Below are 18,718 nucleotides of genomic sequence, written 5' to 3'. Positions count from 1 at the left end.
TCCTAACGGAGTCTCCATTTGTCTAACTTGCTTTCTTCTGAAACCTGAAAGGCTGAATGATTTCAGTTAGAAAAAGCAGAGAAGACAAGTAAATATATCAAGGGAGTTTGTAGGAGGCTAGGAAAAAAGCTAGTTCAACTGAATTTTGGCAGTATTTGAACTTTTTTTTTTTTTTTTTTGAGACAGAGTCTCGCTCTGTTGCCCAGGCTGGAGTGCAATGGCGCGATCTCAGCTCACTGCAACCTCTGCCTTCTGGGTTCAAACGATTCTCCCACCTCAGCCTCTTGAGTAGCTGGGATTTGCAGGCATGTGCAACCACACCTGGCTAATTTTTGTATTTTTAGTAGAGATGGGGACTCACCATATTGGCCAGGCTGGTCTCAAACTCCTGACCTCCAGTGATCCACCTGTCTTAGCCTCTCCAGGTGCTGAGATTACAGGTGTGAGCCACCACATCCGGCCACCATTTGAACTTTGAAGGTGTGGTGAAGTTGAAGGGACGAGACTGGAGATTGGGGATAACAGCTATGCGACTGATGACAACAGAAGTGAGTCAGGTAAAGCGGCTGCTTAAAAGTTTTGCTCCAGTCGCAAATGGGCTTTTCCAGTGACATCTCTTTGAGGAGCTTTTATAAAGACTTTACAGGCTTTTCAATGCTTCTTTTGAATGCTACACCATCTCCTTTGATTAGACACTACGTGAAGTGTGGCCACAAGGGAGAGGTCTTGGTTTCACTACCCAAATCACAGCCACACACCGTGGGGCTGTAAGGGTCTGTGCTGCAAACCTAGGGTGAACCCCAAAGCCATGGATGTGCGGAAAGGACTTTAACCGTCCATTCACATATCACTGAACCAAGGGATGCCTGGTGTTAAGGACTGGATGCTTCTGTCCCTCCAAAATTCATGGGTGGAATCTTCAATATCACTTGTGGATGTGGGGCCTTTGGGGGTAATTAGGTCATGAGGGTGCAGTACTCATGAATGGAAGCAGTGCCCTTAAAAAGGGATCACAAGGCTGGGTGCAGTGGCTCACACCCGTAATCCCAGCACTTTGGGAGGCCAAGGAGGGTGGATCATGAGGTCAGAAGTTCAAGAACAGCCTGGCCAACATGGTGAAACCCCAGCTCTACTAAAAGTACAAAAATTAGCCAGGCATGATAGTGAACACCTGTAGTCCCAGCTACTCAGGAGGCTGAGGGAGAAGAACTGCTTGAATCCAGGAGGCAGAGGTTGCAGCGAGCCGAGATTGTGCCACTGCACTCCAGCATGGGTAACAGAGTAAGACTTTGGGGAAAAAGAAACAAAAAAGATCACAGATGTACCGCTCACTTTGAGAAAGAAATTTTTTTTTTAATAAAATAAAAGAGAGCAGGGAAAACTCTTTCCCTTCTTTCTGGATGGGAGGACATGACTAGAAGGCAGCTGTCTGCAAGCTGAGAGCCCTCACTAGAACCCAAAGATACCAGTGCCTGATCTTGAACTTCAAGCCTCCAGTACGATGAGAAAGATGTTTGTTTTTCTGAGCCACCCAGTCTGTGGTACATGTTATAGCAGCCTGAACTAAGACACCTGGCTTGGGCTACAGTGACCGATCTCTTGAAGTTGCTCAGAATGAGTGGGGAGACAGCCCCTGACCTGCTGGCAGAGGCCTTGCACTAGTCCCTTCTGTATTTTAGTGAGTCTTTAATACTTTCATTGCAAAATTTCCCTTTATTGTTTTCTGGGACTACATACTCATGACTACTATTATTTTTTTACTATCATTAGTTTCTAACAACTAAATGTCTTAAAATGTGTTCTTATTTAAAGTACTTGGGTGGGTGGATTATTACTAATTAATTTATTAGTTTATTTAGCTTGCTCTGTTTCCCAGGCTAGAGTGCAGTGGTGCAAACACAGGTCACTGCAGCCTTGAACTCCCAGGCTGAACCAATTCTCATGCCTCAGCCCCCCAAGTAGCTGGGACTAAAGGTGCATGCCATTATGACTGAAAGAAACATTCCTTTATTTATTTATTTATTTTTTTAGACAGAGTCTTGCTCTGTAGCCCAGGCTGGAGTGCAGTGCACAATCTTGGTTCAGCAATCTCAGTGCAATCTCCGCCTCCTGGGTTCAAGTGATTCTCATCCCTCAGCCTCCAGAGTAGCTGGGATTACAGGCATGAGCCACTGTGCCCGGCTGACCTTACCTTTTTTTTTTTTTTTTTTGAGACAGAGTTTCGCTCCTTATCCAGGCTGGAGTGCAATAGCGCGATCTCGGCTCACCGCAACCTCCGCCTCCTGGGTTCAGGCAATTCTCCTGCCTCAGCTTCCTGAGTAGCTGGGATTACAGGCAGGCGCCACCATGCCCAGCTAATTTTTTTTGTATTTTTAGTAGAGACGGGGTTTCACCATGTTGACCAGGATGGTCTCGATCTGTTGAACTCGTGATCCACCCGCCTTGGCCTCCCAAAGTGCTGGGATTACAGGCTTGAGCCACCGCGCCCGGCTGACCTTATCTTTAAGAAAAAAAAAAAAAAAAAGGAAGTAGGTAACTGATCCCCAATCTTCAAAATGGGGATCTAAGAATCTTTTTGTTATTGAAGATCCAAGATGGCTGATTAGACACAACTCCAGGGCACAACACCCAGTGAGAGAGATGCAGAAATCCAGAGATCTCCTAGCTCCAACTGAGGTACCAGGTGCATTTTAACAGGTCTGGTCCGATGGTGAGCAAAGCCCACTCAGGGCAGACCGAGGCGGGGAAGGGTGCTGCTTCACCCAGAAAGTGCAACTGACCAGCGAGTTGGAGGCTCCCCCTCTTGCACTCCAGTCCAGATATAGTGCTTCCCCTAAAGCCTCAGCAATACACAGAACAGGGGATCTTTGCCAGTCAAGTGCTGGGAATTACAAGCGTAGAGTTAAATAAGAACCTGCAGACATAGCTATCACCCCCTCCCCTCAACCAGAGAGAGGGGAAGCTGAAAGGGGGAGACGGCAGGCCGGGCTGGGTGCAGCTGGGCGGGTCCCTACCCTCCCCTACAAACCCCAGAGAGCTGAAGCTCTGACTCTGGTGGGTTGCGCAGCCAGTGCCATAGTCTGAGATTAACCCTGAATGATCCAGCCCAGGGGAGGAAGGGCACAACCCACCACTACAGGGGTGCGACTGGGCTATATGTTTTAACAAAAAACACAGGAAGCCTACATAGCAACGGGACGGTCTTCTTGACAACCCAGCAGCGCCTACAGGTCAGAGGAAGAGAGGGCCTAATCTCCCAGTATAAATAAAAAAGGCACAGGAAGCTTCCCTAGTAACTTGAAGGAGTCCCTAGAAACCCAGTAGCGCCTCCACAGGCAGACAGGTGACCTCATCAAGCAGCTCCCTGACACCACAGCCAGGTAAATCCACAAAGATGGGGAAAAACCAGCACAAAAAAGATGAAACCATCAAAGACCAGAAAACCTCTTCTCCTTCAAGGGATCACAACTCCTCAACATCACAGCATCACAACTCCTCAACATCACAGTATCACAACTCCTCAACAACACAGGATCACAGCTTGACTGAGGAGTGCGACGAATTGACAGAAACAGGCTGCAGTAGGTGGATAATAACAAACTTCTCTGAGCTAAAGGAATGCGTTCTAACTCAATGCAATGAAACCAAAAACCTTGAAAAAAGGTTAGACGAAATGCTAACTAGAATAACCAGCTTAGAGAAGAACGTAAATGACTTGATGGAGCTGAAAAACACAGCATGAGAACTTCATGAAGCAAACACAAGTTTTAATAGCAAAATCGATCAAGTAGAAGAAAGGATATCAGAGATTGAAGACCAACTCAATGAAATAAAAAGGGAAGGCAAGACAAGAGAGAAAACAGTGAAAAGAAATGAACAAAGCCTCCAAGAAATATGGGATTATATGAAAAGACCTAATCTACACTTGATCGGTGTACCTGAATATGATGGGGAGAATGAATCCAAGCTGGAAAACATGTTCCAGGATATTATCCAGGAGAACTTCTCAAGCCTAGCAAGGCAGTCCAAATTTCAAATTCAAGAAATACACAGAACTCCCCAGAGATATTCCTCAAGAAGAGCAACCCCAAGGTACATAATCATCATATTCACCAGAGTTGAAATGAAGGAGAAAATGCTAAGGGCAGCCAGAGAGAAGGTCAGATCACCCACAAAGAGAAGCCCATCAGACTCACAGCAGATCTCTCAGCAGAAACCCTACAAGCCAGAAGAGAGTGGGGGTCAACATTCAACATCCTTAAAGAAAAGAACTTTCAACCCAGAATCTCATATCCAGCCAAACTAAGCTTCGTAAGTAAAGGAGAAATAAAATCCTTTATGGACAAGCAATTATTGAGAGATTTTTGTCACCACCAGACCTGCCCTACAAGAGCTCCTGAAAGAAACACTAAGCCTGGAAAGGAACAAGTACCAGCCACTGCAAAAGCAAACCAGTGGCAAAGACCAAAAATGCAATGAAGAAAATGAGGCAACTAATGGGAAAGAAAACCAGTCAGTAACAAAATGGCAGAATCAAATCCACACATAACAATATTAACATTGAATGTAAATGGCCTAAACGCCCCAATCAAAAGACACAGACTGGCAAACTGGATACAAAGTCAGAACCCATCGGTGTGCTGTATTCAGGAAACCCACCTCACATGCAAAGACTCATACAGACTCAAAATAAAGGGATGGAAGAAGATTGACCAAGCAAATGGAGAACAAATAAAAGCAGGAGTTGCAATTCTTGTCTCTGATAAAATGGACTTCAAACCAACAAAGATCAAAAGAGACAAAGATGGACACTACATAATGGTAAAAGGATCAATCCAACAGAAGGAGTTAACTATCCTAAATACATACGCCCCCCAACAAAGGAGCACCCAGATACATAAAGCAAGTTCTTAATGACCTAAAATGAGATTTAGACTCCCACACAATAATAGTGGGAGATTTCAACACTCCCCTGCCAATATTACGCAGATCGAGACAGAAAATTAACAAGGATATCCAGGACTTGAATGCAGAGCTGGACCAAGTGGGCCTAATATACATATACAGAATGCTCCACCCCAGATCCACAGAAAATACATTTTTCTCAGCACCACATTGCACTTACTCTAAAATTGACCACATCATTGGAAGCAAATCACTCCTCAACAAATGCAAAAGAACAGAAATCATAACAAACAGTCTATCAGACCACAGCGCAGTCAGACTAGGACTCAGGATCAAGAAACACACGCAAACTTGCACAACCACTTGGAAACTGAGCAACTTGCTTCTGAGTCTCAACTGGATAAACAATGAAATGAAGGCAGAAATAAAGATGTTCTTCAAAACCAACCAGAATGAAGACACAACTTACCAGAATCTCTGGGACACCTTTAAAGCAGAGTCGAGAGGGAAATTCATAGCAATAAATGCCCACCAGGGAAGAAAGGAAAGATCTAAATCAATACCCTATCATCAAAATTGAAAGAGCTAGAGAAGCAAGATCAAAAAAACTCAAAAGCTAGCAGAAGACAAGAAATAACTAAGATCAGAGCCAAACTGAAGCAGATAGACACACAAAAATCCCTTCAAAAAAAATCACTAAATCCATGAGCTGGTTTTTTGAAAAGATCAACAAAATAGACCACTAGCCAGATTAATAAAACAGAAAAGGGAGAAAAATCAAATAGATGCAATAAAAAAGGATAAAGGGGATATCACCACTGATTCCACAGAAATACAAACTACCATCAGAGATTGCTACAAACAGCTCTACCCACATAAACCAGTAAACCAGGAAGAAATGGATAAATTCCAAGACACTTGTACTCTACCAGGACTAAACCAGGAGGAAGTTGAAACCCTGAATAGACCAATAACAAGGGCTGAACTAGAGACAGCAATCAATAGCCTACCAACCAAAAAAAGTCCAGGTCCATAAGGGTTCACAGCTGAATTCTACTAGATGTACAAAGAGGAGCCGGTTCCATTCCTTCTGAAACTGTATCAAACAATACAAAAGGAGGGAATCCTCCCTAACTCATTTTATGAGACCAACATCATCCTGATACCAAAACCGGGCAGAGATTCAACTAAAAAGGAAAACTTCAGGCCAATATCCATGATGAACATCGACACAAAAATCTTCAATAAAATACTGGCAAACAGATTGCAATAGCACATCAAGAAGCTTATCCATCATGACCAAGTAGGCTTCATCCCGGGGATGCAAGGCTGGTTCAACATACACAAATCCATAAATGTAATCCATCACATAAATGGAACCAAAGACAAAAACCACATGATTATCTCAATAGAGGCAGAGAAGGCCTTCAATAAAATTCAGTAGCCCTTCATGCTAAAAACTCTCAATAAACTAGGTATTGACAGAACATATCATAAAATGATAAAAGCTACATACAACAAACCTAAAGCCAATATCATACTGAATGGGCAAAAGCTGGAAGAATTCCCTTTGAAATCTGGCACTGAACAAGGATGCCTTCTCTCACCACTCCTATTCAATATGGTATTGGAAGTTCTAGCCAGAGCAATCAGGCAAGAAAAAGAAATAAAGGGTATTCAAATAGGAAAAGAGGAAGTCAAATTATGTCTATTTGCAGATGACATGATTGTATATCTAGAAGACCCCATTGTCTCAGCCCAAAAGCTTCTCAAACTGGTAAGTAACTTCAGCAAACTCTCAGGATACAAAATCAGCGTGCAGAAATCACAAGCATTCTTATATACCAATAATAGACAAACAGCCAAATCAAGAGTGAACTCCCATTAACAATTGCTACAAAGAGAATAAAATACCTAGGAATACAACAAAGGATGTAAAGGACCTCTTCAAGGAGAACTACAAACGACTGCTCAATGAAATAAGAGAGGACACAAGCAGATGGAGAAACATTCCATGCTCATGGTTAGGAAGAATCAATATCGTGAAAATGTCTATACTGCCAAAGTAATCTATAGATTCAATGCTATCCCCATCAAGCTACCAATAACCTTCTTCACAGAACTGGAAAAAAACACTTTTAAATTTCATATGGAATCATAAAAGACCCCGCATAGCCAAGACAATCCTAAGCAAAAAGAACAAAGCTGGAGAGATCACACTGCCAGACTTCAAACTATACTACAAGGCTACAGTAATCAAAACAGCATGGTACAGGTACCAAAACAGAGACATAGACCAATGGAACAGAATGGAGACCCCAGAAGAAACACCACACATCTACAACCATCTGAGCTTTGGCAAACCTGGCAAAAACAAGCAATGGGGAAAGGATTCCATGTTTAATGGTGTTGGGAAAACTGGCTAGCAATGTGCAGAAAGCAGAAACTGGACCCCTGCCTGTCACCTTACACTAAAATTAACTCTAGATGGATCAAAGATTTAAACGTAAAACCTAACACCATAAAAATACTAGAAGAAAATGTAGGCAAAACCATCCAGGACATAGGCATAGACAAGGACTTCATGACGAAAACACCAAACACAATGGCAATAAGCCAAGATAGACAAATGGGATCTAATTAAACTCCAGAGCATCTGTACAGCAAAAGAAACCATCATTAAGAGTAAATCGGCAACCAACAGAATGGGAAAAAATTTTTGCAATCTACCCATCAGACAAAGGGCTAATAGCCAGAATCTACAAAGAACTAAAACAGATATACAAGAAAATATCAAACAACACCATTCAAAAGTGTGCAAAGGATATGAACAGACACTATTCAAAAGAGGACATATATGAGGCCAACAAACATATGAAAAAACGCTCATCATTACTGGTCGTTAGAGAAATGCAAATCAAAACTACATTGAGATACCATCTCATGCCAGTTAGAATGGTGATCATTAAAAAGTCTGGAGATAGCAGATGCTGGAGAGGATGTGGAGAAATAGGAACACTTTTACACAGTTGATGGGAGTGTAAATTAGTTCAACCATGGTGGAAGACAGTGTGGCGATTTCTCACAGATCTAGAAATAGAAATTCTATTTGACCCAGCAATCCCATTACTGGGTATATACCCAAAGAACTATAAATCATTCTACTATAAAGACACATGCCCACGTATGCTCATTGCAGCCTTGTGTACAATAGCAAAGACCTGGAACCAACCCAAATGCCCATCAATGATAGACTGGAGAAAGAAAATGTGGTACATATACACCATGGAATACTATGCAGCCATAAAAAACGATGAGTTCGTGTCCTTTCTAGGGACTTGGATGAATCTGGAAACCATCATTCTCAGCAAACTGACACAAGAACAGAAAGCCAAACACCGCACGTTCTCACTCATAGGTGGGTGTTGAACAATGAGAACACGCGGACTCAGGGAGAGAAGCAGCACACACTGGGGACAGTTGGAGGGGGTTGGAGAGAGACAGCAGGGGGAGGGATAACATGGGGAGAAATGCCAGATATAGTATGCACCTAAAGTAAAATAAATAAATATTTTTTTTTTAAAAAGCATCTTTCTGTTATCAAGTTACCCAAATAATTCTGAGAAGCACTAAAGTTTGAGAACTATCTTTAAGGGAAGTCTGACTAATCAGCTCATGACGGTCACACCAAACTCCCCTGTCTACTTGAAGCAGCTCGGCCAATCCTAAACCGAGGCAAGTATCCTTGGAGCTGGCACAAAGCTTCCCAGATTCGAAAGCTCCCCAATCCAAACCTGCTGAAGAAAGCAGAGCGTCTCGATTCCACCGTGATTGCTATAACAACACTCTTCAAAGTTCAATTACTGAGAAGCAACCACTGGAATAGCCTTTCACCTTGATCAGTATTGATCATCATGGTCATATTAGCTAACATTTACCGAGTGCTTACTCTATGTCAAACACTGGGTTGATTGATTTACATGTATTCATCTCATTTCATCCTTAGAGCAAAACTCTGTAGTGGGTGCTATTATTTATCTCCACTTTAGAAATGAGGGTAGCAGACTGGGTGTGGTGGCTCACACCTGTAATCCCAGCACTTTGGGAGGCTGAGGTGGGCAGATCACCTGAGGTCAGGACTTTGAGACCAGCCTGGCCAAAATGGTGAAACCCCATCTCTACTAAAATTACAAAAAATTAGCAGGGCATGGTGGCGGGCACCTGTAATCCCAGCTACTCAGAAGGCTGAGACAGGAGAATTGCTTGAACCCAGAAAGCAGAGGTTGCAGTGAGCCAAGATCATGCCACTGCACTCTCTCCTGGGAGACAGAGCAAGACCCCGTCTCAAAAAAAGAAGGAAAGAAAAGAAGAGAAAAGAGAAAAAGAAAAGAAGGTAACAGAGAAAGAGAACTAAGAATCAATTACAAAGAGGTGAGAATCCAGCCTGGCTACAGGATGCTGAGCAGAGCAGGGCCTGGTGGCCCCAGGAGACCTGGTTCCAGCTGGGTTCTTTCCTAATGCACAAACCCATCAACAGCAGTGTAGCCTCTGGGATAAATACCCACACATGCCCAGGGAAAACGTTCCAGGTAGCCAAGAACTCGATTCCTAATGAAAGCTTGGAAAATGAACTATGTCTCAGTCCAGTCATCCAGAAATAGGGTTAATATTTCACTCCAGGCAGGGTGCAGCGGCTCATGCCTGTAATCCCAGCACTTTGGAAGGACAAGGCAGGAGGATGGCTTAAACCCAGGAGTTAGAGACCAGCCTAAGCGACATAGTGAGACTCCACCTGGGGGCACTGAGGCTGCAGGGAGCCATGATTGTGCCACTACACCCCAGCCTGGGCAACCGAGCGAGACCCTGCCTCTGGAAAAAAACAATGACAACTTTTTTTCATCACTAGGTTCTTCTCTGAAAATGACAAAATAAGTATGAAGAAATTTTGAAAAGTAAAAGCAACAGACACAAGCCATCCCCGTTTTTCTTTAAGATAGGTGGGGATTAGCTTGGTTTCTCAGATGTTTAAAAAAAAAAGATGAAGCAAAAAAGACTAGTGGGGAAAACATTCCCAAGAAAGTTAAAAAAAAAAAAAAAATCGTGGTAGCAAAATCTCTGTGTGAAATTGTAGGAAATAAACATTCAAGTCTACTCAGCCCAACCCAACTCATGTTCTCTGCAATTTCACCTCCCCCAGCTGCATTTACACATAACGCTGACTGTGAAACACAGCTGAGTTAGCTCAAGCATGGACAACTGCCAAGACCTGGGCCAATGGGGGTCTCTATCTAGGGATTCAGAGAGAACTAATCAGTGTCTTCCGAGGCCAGAGCAAAGGGTATGTGTTTGGGATTCCTGGAGTGCCAGGTTCACTGGCACTCAACACCCTGGTTCTCAGGGAGGGGGAAAGCTTGCATGCTCGGGTGGAAATGGGCACCAGACAGAGGAAGAGGGGCCCTGTGAGACCTCTACTCCTGAATCAGGACCTCCCCAGGCTCAGCCTCATTCCTGCCTTATTTTCTATAGCTGGGTCACGTGGATTTCTGTTTCTCTTTTTTTTTTTTTTTGAGATGGAGTCTTGATCTGTCACCTGCCTGGAGTGCAATGGCATGATCTCAGCTCATGGCAACCTCTTCCTCCTGGGTTCAAGTGATTCTCCTGCCTCAGCCTCCTGAGTAGCTGGGATTATAGGTGCATGCCACCACACCTGGCTAATTTTTGTATTTTTAGTAGAGACGGGGTTTCGCCATGTTGGCTAGGCTGGTCTCGAACTCCTGACCTCAGGTGATCTGCCCACCTCAGCCTCCCAAAGTGCTGAGATTACAGGCATGAGCCGCCATGCCAGCCTGGATTTTTTTTTTTTTTTTTTTTTTTTTTGCAGCAAAAAAAAAAAAAAAAAAAAAGACTGACTAATGCAAAATGGCAAGCTCCATAGACCTCTGAGGAACCATGACCCTGAGGGTCACCATAGCTGCCTCTGTTGTTTCTCCCAAACAAGCCTCCATCCACAGCTCCAAGTCACCCCTGGATTTTATCCCAGCCTAAGCCTGGCTCACCTGTGCCCAGCGCCACCTCCCCGCACCTCAGTTGAACCTGCCCGCACACTTGGGCTCTGTTTTTCAGTTGCCACCTGGACAATGGACCAGACAACAATTCTAACTCAGGGTTGGAGCCCCTGTCATTCAGCTGCCCAAGCTTCTCGTGTTGTCCATTGTTTTCTATCTTCCCCCAGTAATACCCAGTTTAAAACCGAGCAAACCCTGAATGCAATGCAGTGCATACTACTGACGGAAGCCTGGAAGACTGGTAGCAGTCACGTGGCTTCTCTCTCTACCTGAATCCACCAAACAGCGGGGAAACAGCACCTCCGCAAAATTCACAAAGTCAATAAAAATCCTTGGTTACACCTTTCATCTGAAGGACCCTGGGGTTCCTCCTTCCCCACCTCTCTCAGACTCACTCTTCCTACAGAGTCCTTGGCCATACCTGGGATATAAATGGCGCTACCATTGCACCAATGCGACACAGGGAGCCGCTGGTTCCCATCCCCAAAGCACGCATCGTGGTGGGGTAGACCTGCAGGGAGAGGCATAGAAAGCACCAGTCAGTTTCTGTCTGTCTGTCTGTCTGTCTGTCCTTCCCCGAGCCCTCCTCTTCCCCCCTCCATCCCCAGGCCAGGCTTTGGAATACACAGAATGCCAAACACAGTTACAAAACATAAAACAGAAGGTGTTCACTTTCTCACGCACACAACTTTCAATTTTTGGGATAATATCAGCAAAAAATAAACACTTCAAAATTATCCTTTAAATGAGCAAATTCCAAAGCCGGGTGAGGTGGCTCATGCCTGTAATCCCAGCACTTTGGGAGGCCAAGGCGGCACATCATCTGAGGTCGGTAGTTTGAGACCAGCCTAACCAACATGAAAGAAATCCGTCTGTACTAAACATACAAAATTACCCAGGCACGGGCATGCATGCCTGTAATCCCAGCCACTCGGGAGGCTGAGGCAGGAGAATCGCTTGAACCCGGGAGGTGGAGGTTGCAGTGAGCCGATATCATTGCACTCCAGCCTGGGCAGCAAGAGTGAAACTTACTCTCAAAAAATAAAATAAAATAAAAAATAAAAATGAGCAAATTCCAAAAATGTGTTTCACTGAATATTCCAAATATAATTTTAGAAAGACTTCAGAACTATAAATATACAAAAGTGATTCTCCTGAAAGGAAAGAAAATGCTCCCCAGAGATCTAATGAAGTCTTCAAACACAGCTAAGAGAATTGATTAGAAGGCTCAGCACTCGCCACACCATTCCCTGTGTTCTTATTTTTATTTATTTTCTTTTTTTAAATAGAGATGGGATCTTGCCATGTTGGCCGGGCTGGTCTTGAGTGTCTGGCCTCAAACAAACCTCCTACCTCAACCACGCAAAGTGCTGGGATTAGAGGCATGAGCCACCACATCTGGTCCCTGTGTTTTTGTTAAATTCCCTAGCCTCTTTGCTGTCGCAGAATCTGATAGCAGATTCTACTTTCTTTATTTTTAACATTTTTATTTATTTATTTAGAGATGGAGTCTCACTGTCGCCCAGGCTGGAGTACAACGGTGCGATCTTGGCTCACTGCAACATCTGCCTTCTGGGTTCAAGTGATTCACCTGCCTCAGCCTCCCAGGTAGCTGGGATTATAGGTGTGCACCACCACACCCAGCTAATTTTTGTATTTTTAGTTGGGGGGGGCTGTCTCACATGTTGGCCAGTTTGGTCTCGAACTCCTGACCTCAGGTAATCCACCCTCCTTGGCCTCCCAAAGGGCTGGGATTACAGGTGTGAGCCACCACACCCAGCCCTTTTTAACATTTTATTAAATTTTTATTTATTTATTTTTTTTTTGAGACGGAGTTTCGCTCATTACCCAGGCTGGAGTGCAATGGCGAGATCTCGGCTCACCGCAACCTCCGCCTCCTGGGTTCAGGCAATTCTCCTGCCTCAGCCTCCTGAGTATCTGGGATTACAGGCACACCCCACCGTGCCCAGCTAATTTTTTGTAATTTTTAGTAGAGACGGGGTTTCACCATGTTGACCAGGATGGTCTCGATCTGTTGACCTCGTGATCCGCCCGCCTCAGCCTCCCTTAGTGCTGGGATTACAGGCTTGAGCCACTGCGCCCGGCCTTATTTTTATTTTAATAGAGATGAGGTCTCACTATGTTGCCCAGGCTGGTATCAAACTTCCAAGCTCAAGCAACCTTCCTGCCTCAGCCTCCCAAAGTGCGGGGATTACAGGCCTGAGCTACCACACCCAGCCATATTCTACTTTCTTGCTGCAACTTTTCTATTTTTATAGTAAAACCTAATAATTCTTCATTCTTAATTGGTTCTTCATTGATTCAGAATTCTTAAAGAACGAGAACTTTAATAAGTCAGCAAGTATTATTGAATACATAGGGTTCTATGAAGAATACTTTCTAGGAAAGAACTGTTTCTCGAAATGTTGGAACATTTTCTTAGTGCTATAAAATACTGATAAAACTGTTTCATCAACTCTCTAAGGCAAAGCATGTAGCATCCTTTAGTTGGCCACATCTTTGCCACCATCTGTCAAATGCAAAAAGCAAGATGCTTTCCCGCCTCACAGGACACAGCTATATTTACAGGAGAAGGCCTGGGGGTGGAATATCTTTATGGAAGCTTTATTATTTTCTGAAAAATGAGGTTGCTATGACTGATGAATTCACGTGATGGTTTCTTTGCTATAATACTGATAAAGTCCTTTGTTCACATTTTGAGTCATCTGGAAGACAGAATAACAGAAAACTATCATTTTTAGTTACACTTCTGATTTTTTTTTAATCAATATAGGCCGGGCGCAGAGGCTCATGACTGTAATCCCAGCACTAAGGCAGGTCTAGGTGGGTGGGTCACGAGGTCAGGAGATCGAGACCATCCTGGCCAACATGGTCAAACCCCGTCACTACTAAACATATTAATATTAGCTGGGCACAGTGGTACATGTCTGTAGTCCTAGTTACTTAGGAGGCTGAGGCAGGAGAATCACTTGAACTGGGATGTGGAGGTTGCAGTGAGCCAAGGTCGTGCCACTGCACTCCAGCCAGGGTGACAGAGCAAGACTCCATTTCAAAAACACAAAAAAGAAATCAATATAAAAAATAAAATACTTAGAAATGACCCTCAAAACGAGCAAATTCCCAAAATAAATGTTTGACGGTACATTCCAAATGCAATTCTAGAAGTATGCCATGTTACACATAGGCTTTTTGGTTCATAAAATTACAAAATAACTTTAAACTTTAGATTTGTTTTATTATGCAATTTTTTAACTACGCAAAATTATTTAAAGTCAGTAATTTTTTTTTTTTTGAGACAGTTTCTCTGTCACCAGGCTGGATGCAGTGGTACAATTTCAACTCACTGCAACCTTAGCCTCCCAGGTTCAAGGGATTCTCCTGCCTCAGCCTCTCAAGTAACTGGGATTACAGGTGCCTACCACCATGCCCGGCTAACTTTTTGTATTTTTAGCAGAGATGAATTTTCATCATATTGGCCAGGCTGGTCTCAAACTCCTGACCTCAAGTGATCTGCCTGTCTCGGCCTCCCAAAGTGCTGGGATTACAGGCATGAGCCACCACACCCAGTCAATTTTTATTCAAGGAATTTCATATTGTAATTCCTTCCAAGGTTCAAAGTCACCTTGGTTACCCTACAGAGCGGGAATAAAATTTATCATCAAATGAATTATCTTCAAGTTAGCCCTTCTTAATAGAACTGATGTTTAGGCCGGGCGCGGTGGCTCACGCCTGTAATCCCAGCACTTAGGGAGGCCGGGGTGGGTGGATCACGAGATCAAGAGATCGAGACCGTCCTGGTCAACATGGTGAAACCCCGTCTCTACTAAAAATACAAAAAATTAGCTGGGCATGGTGGCGCGTGCCTGTAATCCCAGCTACTCAGGAGGCTGAGGCAGAAGAATTGCCTGAACCCAGGAGGCGGAGGCTGCAGTGAGTCGAGATCGCGCCATTGCACTCCAGCCTGGGTAACAAGAGCGAAACTCCGTCTCAAAAAAAAAAAAAAAAAAAGAACTGATGTTTAATGCAGTTGTCCTCATAGCCCATAATTCTTTTATTTTGGCTTCTTTAGTCTCCTTTTAATATGGATATAGTGATGAAGACTTCAAAATTCACCAAGAATCTTTGGGATCTAACTTCTTCAACCAACTTACTTTAGGGTCATTTTTGGAGTTGGTGGATCTGCCTCTTTCTCTGTTTGATGCCCTCTGTAAACATGAGTGAGTGAGTTCAAGTCCTATTCATCCCTAAGCTATCACAGTCAAGAACAGTACGGACCCGCGGAATATGTCAGCACCTTAAACCCCAGATATCATGTGCTCAAGATAAAAGCCATTAAAACAAAAAGTCATCCTGATATATCAAGCCAACATCAAACTGGAATACAAAATTGATATAGACGAGATTCTCCTCATACCTTATGCTTTTAAATTCTCTATTCTACAGTCCAAAAATCAATTTATTTTTTTCCTCACTCTGTCGCCAGGCTGGAGTGCAGTGGTATGATTTGCACTCCTGGGTTCAAATAATTCTCCTGCCTCAGTCTCCCAAGTAGCTGGGTAAGGAGAAATTCATATCAAATAAACTTCGGGTGTCTTTTTAACAGACTCTTTAGAAAATCATCAAAAGTCAACAGAAACCAGGGATGCATTACCTTTGGATGGACACCCGAAGGGGCTCATCTTACACACCCTGTTGGAAGGTATTCCTCAGTCTTCCAAGTAGCTATTTTTTTTGTATTTTAGTAGAGACGGGGTTTCACCATGTTGGCCAGGATGGTCTTGAACTCCTGACCTCGTGATCAGCCTGCCTTGGCCTCCTAGAGTGCGGGGATTACAGGCATAAGCCATGATGCTGGGCCCTTTTTTTTTTTTTTTTTTTTTTTTTAAATTTAGAGACAGGGTCTTTGCTGCCCAGGCTGGAGTACAGTAGCACCATCAGAACTCACCACAGCCTCCAACTCCTGGGCTCAAGCAATCCTCCCGCCTCAGCCTCCCCTTCCTAAGTAGTTACAACTACAGGTGCATGCACCTATCTCTGGCTAATTTTTAAATTTTGTGGAGATGGGGTCTTGCTTTCTTGGCCAGGCTGGTCTTGAACTCCTAGCTTCCAGTGATTCTCCCATCTCAGCCTCCCACAAGTTAGGGATCGCAGGCATGAGCCACTGCACCTAGACTGGAATCACCCGATGGTTATCAATACTCCGATCACGTTTAAGTGTCTCAGGTATCACAATACCCCTTTCTTATTTGTAGCAAAACTTACACTGAACAATGAGTTCTGGATTGCAAAAGAGGATTTATTTTTTGCACCTGTCTATAAGTCAACTTTAGATTTTGTTAATGGAACTAAAAGTATTATGTATAATTCAAATATCACCTCGTTTTCTATTTTTATCTCTGTGTGGGAAAAAAAGTACTTTTCTCTGCGGGTTTAATGGTTTCTGACATCCTGAATCTTCCATCACAATAGACTTCCCCATTTCCTGCCATGAACACGAGGGCAGCTTTATCAGTATCTAAAGCACTATTTCCTGTAGCTCAATGAATGACAAAACTAGTGAAAATACTGTTAAGTTCCCTATTCAAATACTCTTTCATTTCTAAGAATATTAGTTCTTTAAAGTGGGAGGTTTATGAGGAAACACTCCAGCTACCTCAGGCAGTACCTTGCATGAAGATGTACTAATTCAATAAATTAACTAAGAATAAATCAAGATTAGATTCAAGTTTAAGCTACATGCAGCAAATAACAGATGGAGGGAAAGGGATCTTCCAAAAGAGTAACAGTGAAAAATGTATTCTAATTTCAAAAAGAGAGAAAAGAAATTCGACATTTGACAGCTACCTATTCTAAGCCTAGTGTGCTAAGCCTACTGCGAGGGCAATGAGGTGTTTTTTACATGTGTGCTATTTAAAGAAAGGAGGAAGATGCTATCTTCCAGAGACTGGCTTTCAATAGACTGAATGGGTAAGGGGAAATTCACATCAAATAAACTTCTGGTGTCTTTTTTAACAGACTGTCTTTAGAAAATCATCAAAAGTCAACAGAAACCAGGGATGCATTACCTTTGGATGGACACCCGAAGGGGCTCACCTTACACACCCCGTTGGAAGCTAGCCCTGCATGGAAACTCACCTCAGCTGTGTAAATGTAGATGGTGTTGAAGTTTGCCGCCACCAGAGCCCTCAGCAGGAAGAGGAAGCCAATCAGGCCGGCACTAGAAAACAGGAAGCGGAGAGAAATTATAAAAGGCAGCATGGAGAACCACCTCCCGTGGCCCAGCTCCAAGGGCACTGTGGATGCAAAGACACACCCACAGATAACTCAGAACCCAAGTAGGGTACTGCTTCTCAGCTGGCCTGATTGTGGGGTCCTTAAGCAAACCTCCTTCCAATCTTACTCCCCATCACCCTCTCCATTTCCCCAGAGCTGCCAATCACCCTGGCCCCTCACACTGGCACACCTGCTGGGCGCAGTGGCTCATACCTGTAATCCCTGCACTTTGGGAAGCCAAGGCGGACAGATTGCTTGAGGCCAGGAGTTCAAGACCAGCCTAGGCAACATAGTAAAACTGTCTCTGTCTCTCTTTTTTTTTTTTTTTTTTTTTTTTGAGACAGAGTCTGGCTCTGTCATCCAGCCTGGGATGCAGTGGCACAATCATAGCTCACTGCAGCCTCAGCCTCCCAGGCTCAAGTGATCCTCCCACCTCAGCCTCCTGGGTAGCTGGGACTATAGGCACACACAACCACACTTGGTTCATTTTTGTATTTTTTGTAGAGATGAAGTTTTGCCATGTTGTCCAAGTGATCCACCTACCTCAGCCTCCCCAAGTGGTGGGATTATTCGTATGAGCCACCAAACCTTTTTTTAATTGGCCCGGTATGGTGGTGTGTGCCTGCAGCCCTCGCTATTCAAGAGGCTGAGGCAGAAAGACAGCTTGAGCCCAGGAGTTGGAGCCTGCAGTGAGTTGAGACCACACCACTGCACTCCAACCTCAGTGACAAAGTGAGAGACCCTGTCTTAAAGGGGGGGAAAAAGAGCATACCCACTGCTACCATCCCCTGGAAAATAGTACAGACAACCTGTAGAATAAATGATACATATCAGAGCTCAGGCCAGTCCAAGACTGCAAATTAAGAGTGAAATGAGCAGAAGGCGCATGTAAGCACGTTGTCTGTATTACAAAACTTTCCTGGCATTGGTTCAAATAATGTGATAAACAACCAGAGTCCCAATTCTCCAGGAAGCATTACATAACAATCCTCAATATTTCAGTGAGTAAAGTGAGCAAAACATCATTGGCACCCATACTCCTGCGACAGCTGGAGGAAAATGGGGTCCGTAAAAATAGGGAAGGGGAGTAGCAGGGACCAGGCAAGACCATTCTAGTAGAACAGGCAGCCCATTCTCTACTCTCCCGGGTGAAAGGGACTTGTCCCTGAAACTACCGAACACCATGGGTCAGGAGACTATTTAGAAACCACTGCACAAAACTTGAAGCAACCAAATAGCAAATACCTTGATGTGCAAATGTTGAGGAGAAGGAAAAATAAAGCCGTGCATCCCATGGTAATGGAAAGGCTCAGCCGTCTTCCCAGGAAATTGATGCCCAGGATATTTAAAGGATTCACTAGAAAGCAAACAGTAAAGACAATTTCTGGGACCTGGGAAGGCAAGTGGCATATTGCAACACTGGCACGGACTCATCCTTGACATTTCAGAAAGAA

The 18,718-nt window shown here is 43.9% G+C and overlaps 1 protein-coding gene and 1 non-coding gene across 5 annotated transcripts in view; both read right to left on the bottom strand.

Moving 5' to 3' along the window:
• Window positions 1–18,718, bottom strand: part of SVOPL (SVOP like) — a 127,841-nt gene that overhangs the window by 22,470 nt on the left and 86,653 nt on the right. For all 4 annotated transcript variants that reach the window (XM_035254645.3, XM_035254647.3, XM_078342116.1 and 1 more), the window contains 3 exons: window positions 18,510–18,621; window positions 17,127–17,208; window positions 11,392–11,481 (listed from right to left, as the gene is read on the bottom strand). In XM_035254645.3, coding sequence (XP_035110536.2) covers window positions 11,392–11,481; window positions 17,127–17,208; window positions 18,510–18,621 — 284 coding nt within the window. The remainder of the gene's footprint in view (window positions 1–11,391; window positions 11,482–17,126; window positions 17,209–18,509; window positions 18,622–18,718) is intronic.
• On the bottom strand, window positions 16,222–16,347 carry LOC118143999 (small nucleolar RNA SNORA40). The gene has a single exon (XR_004728472.2). It is a non-coding gene; the product is annotated as a small nucleolar RNA SNORA40 (small nucleolar RNA).

This window comes from Callithrix jacchus, chromosome 11 (assembly GCF_049354715.1).
Source record: "Callithrix jacchus isolate 240 chromosome 11, calJac240_pri, whole genome shotgun sequence".
Taxonomy (NCBI): domain Eukaryota; kingdom Metazoa; phylum Chordata; class Mammalia; order Primates; family Cebidae; genus Callithrix; species Callithrix jacchus.
Note: the sequence above shows the minus strand (reverse complement) of the source record. Positions and strands in the feature narration are given on the sequence as shown.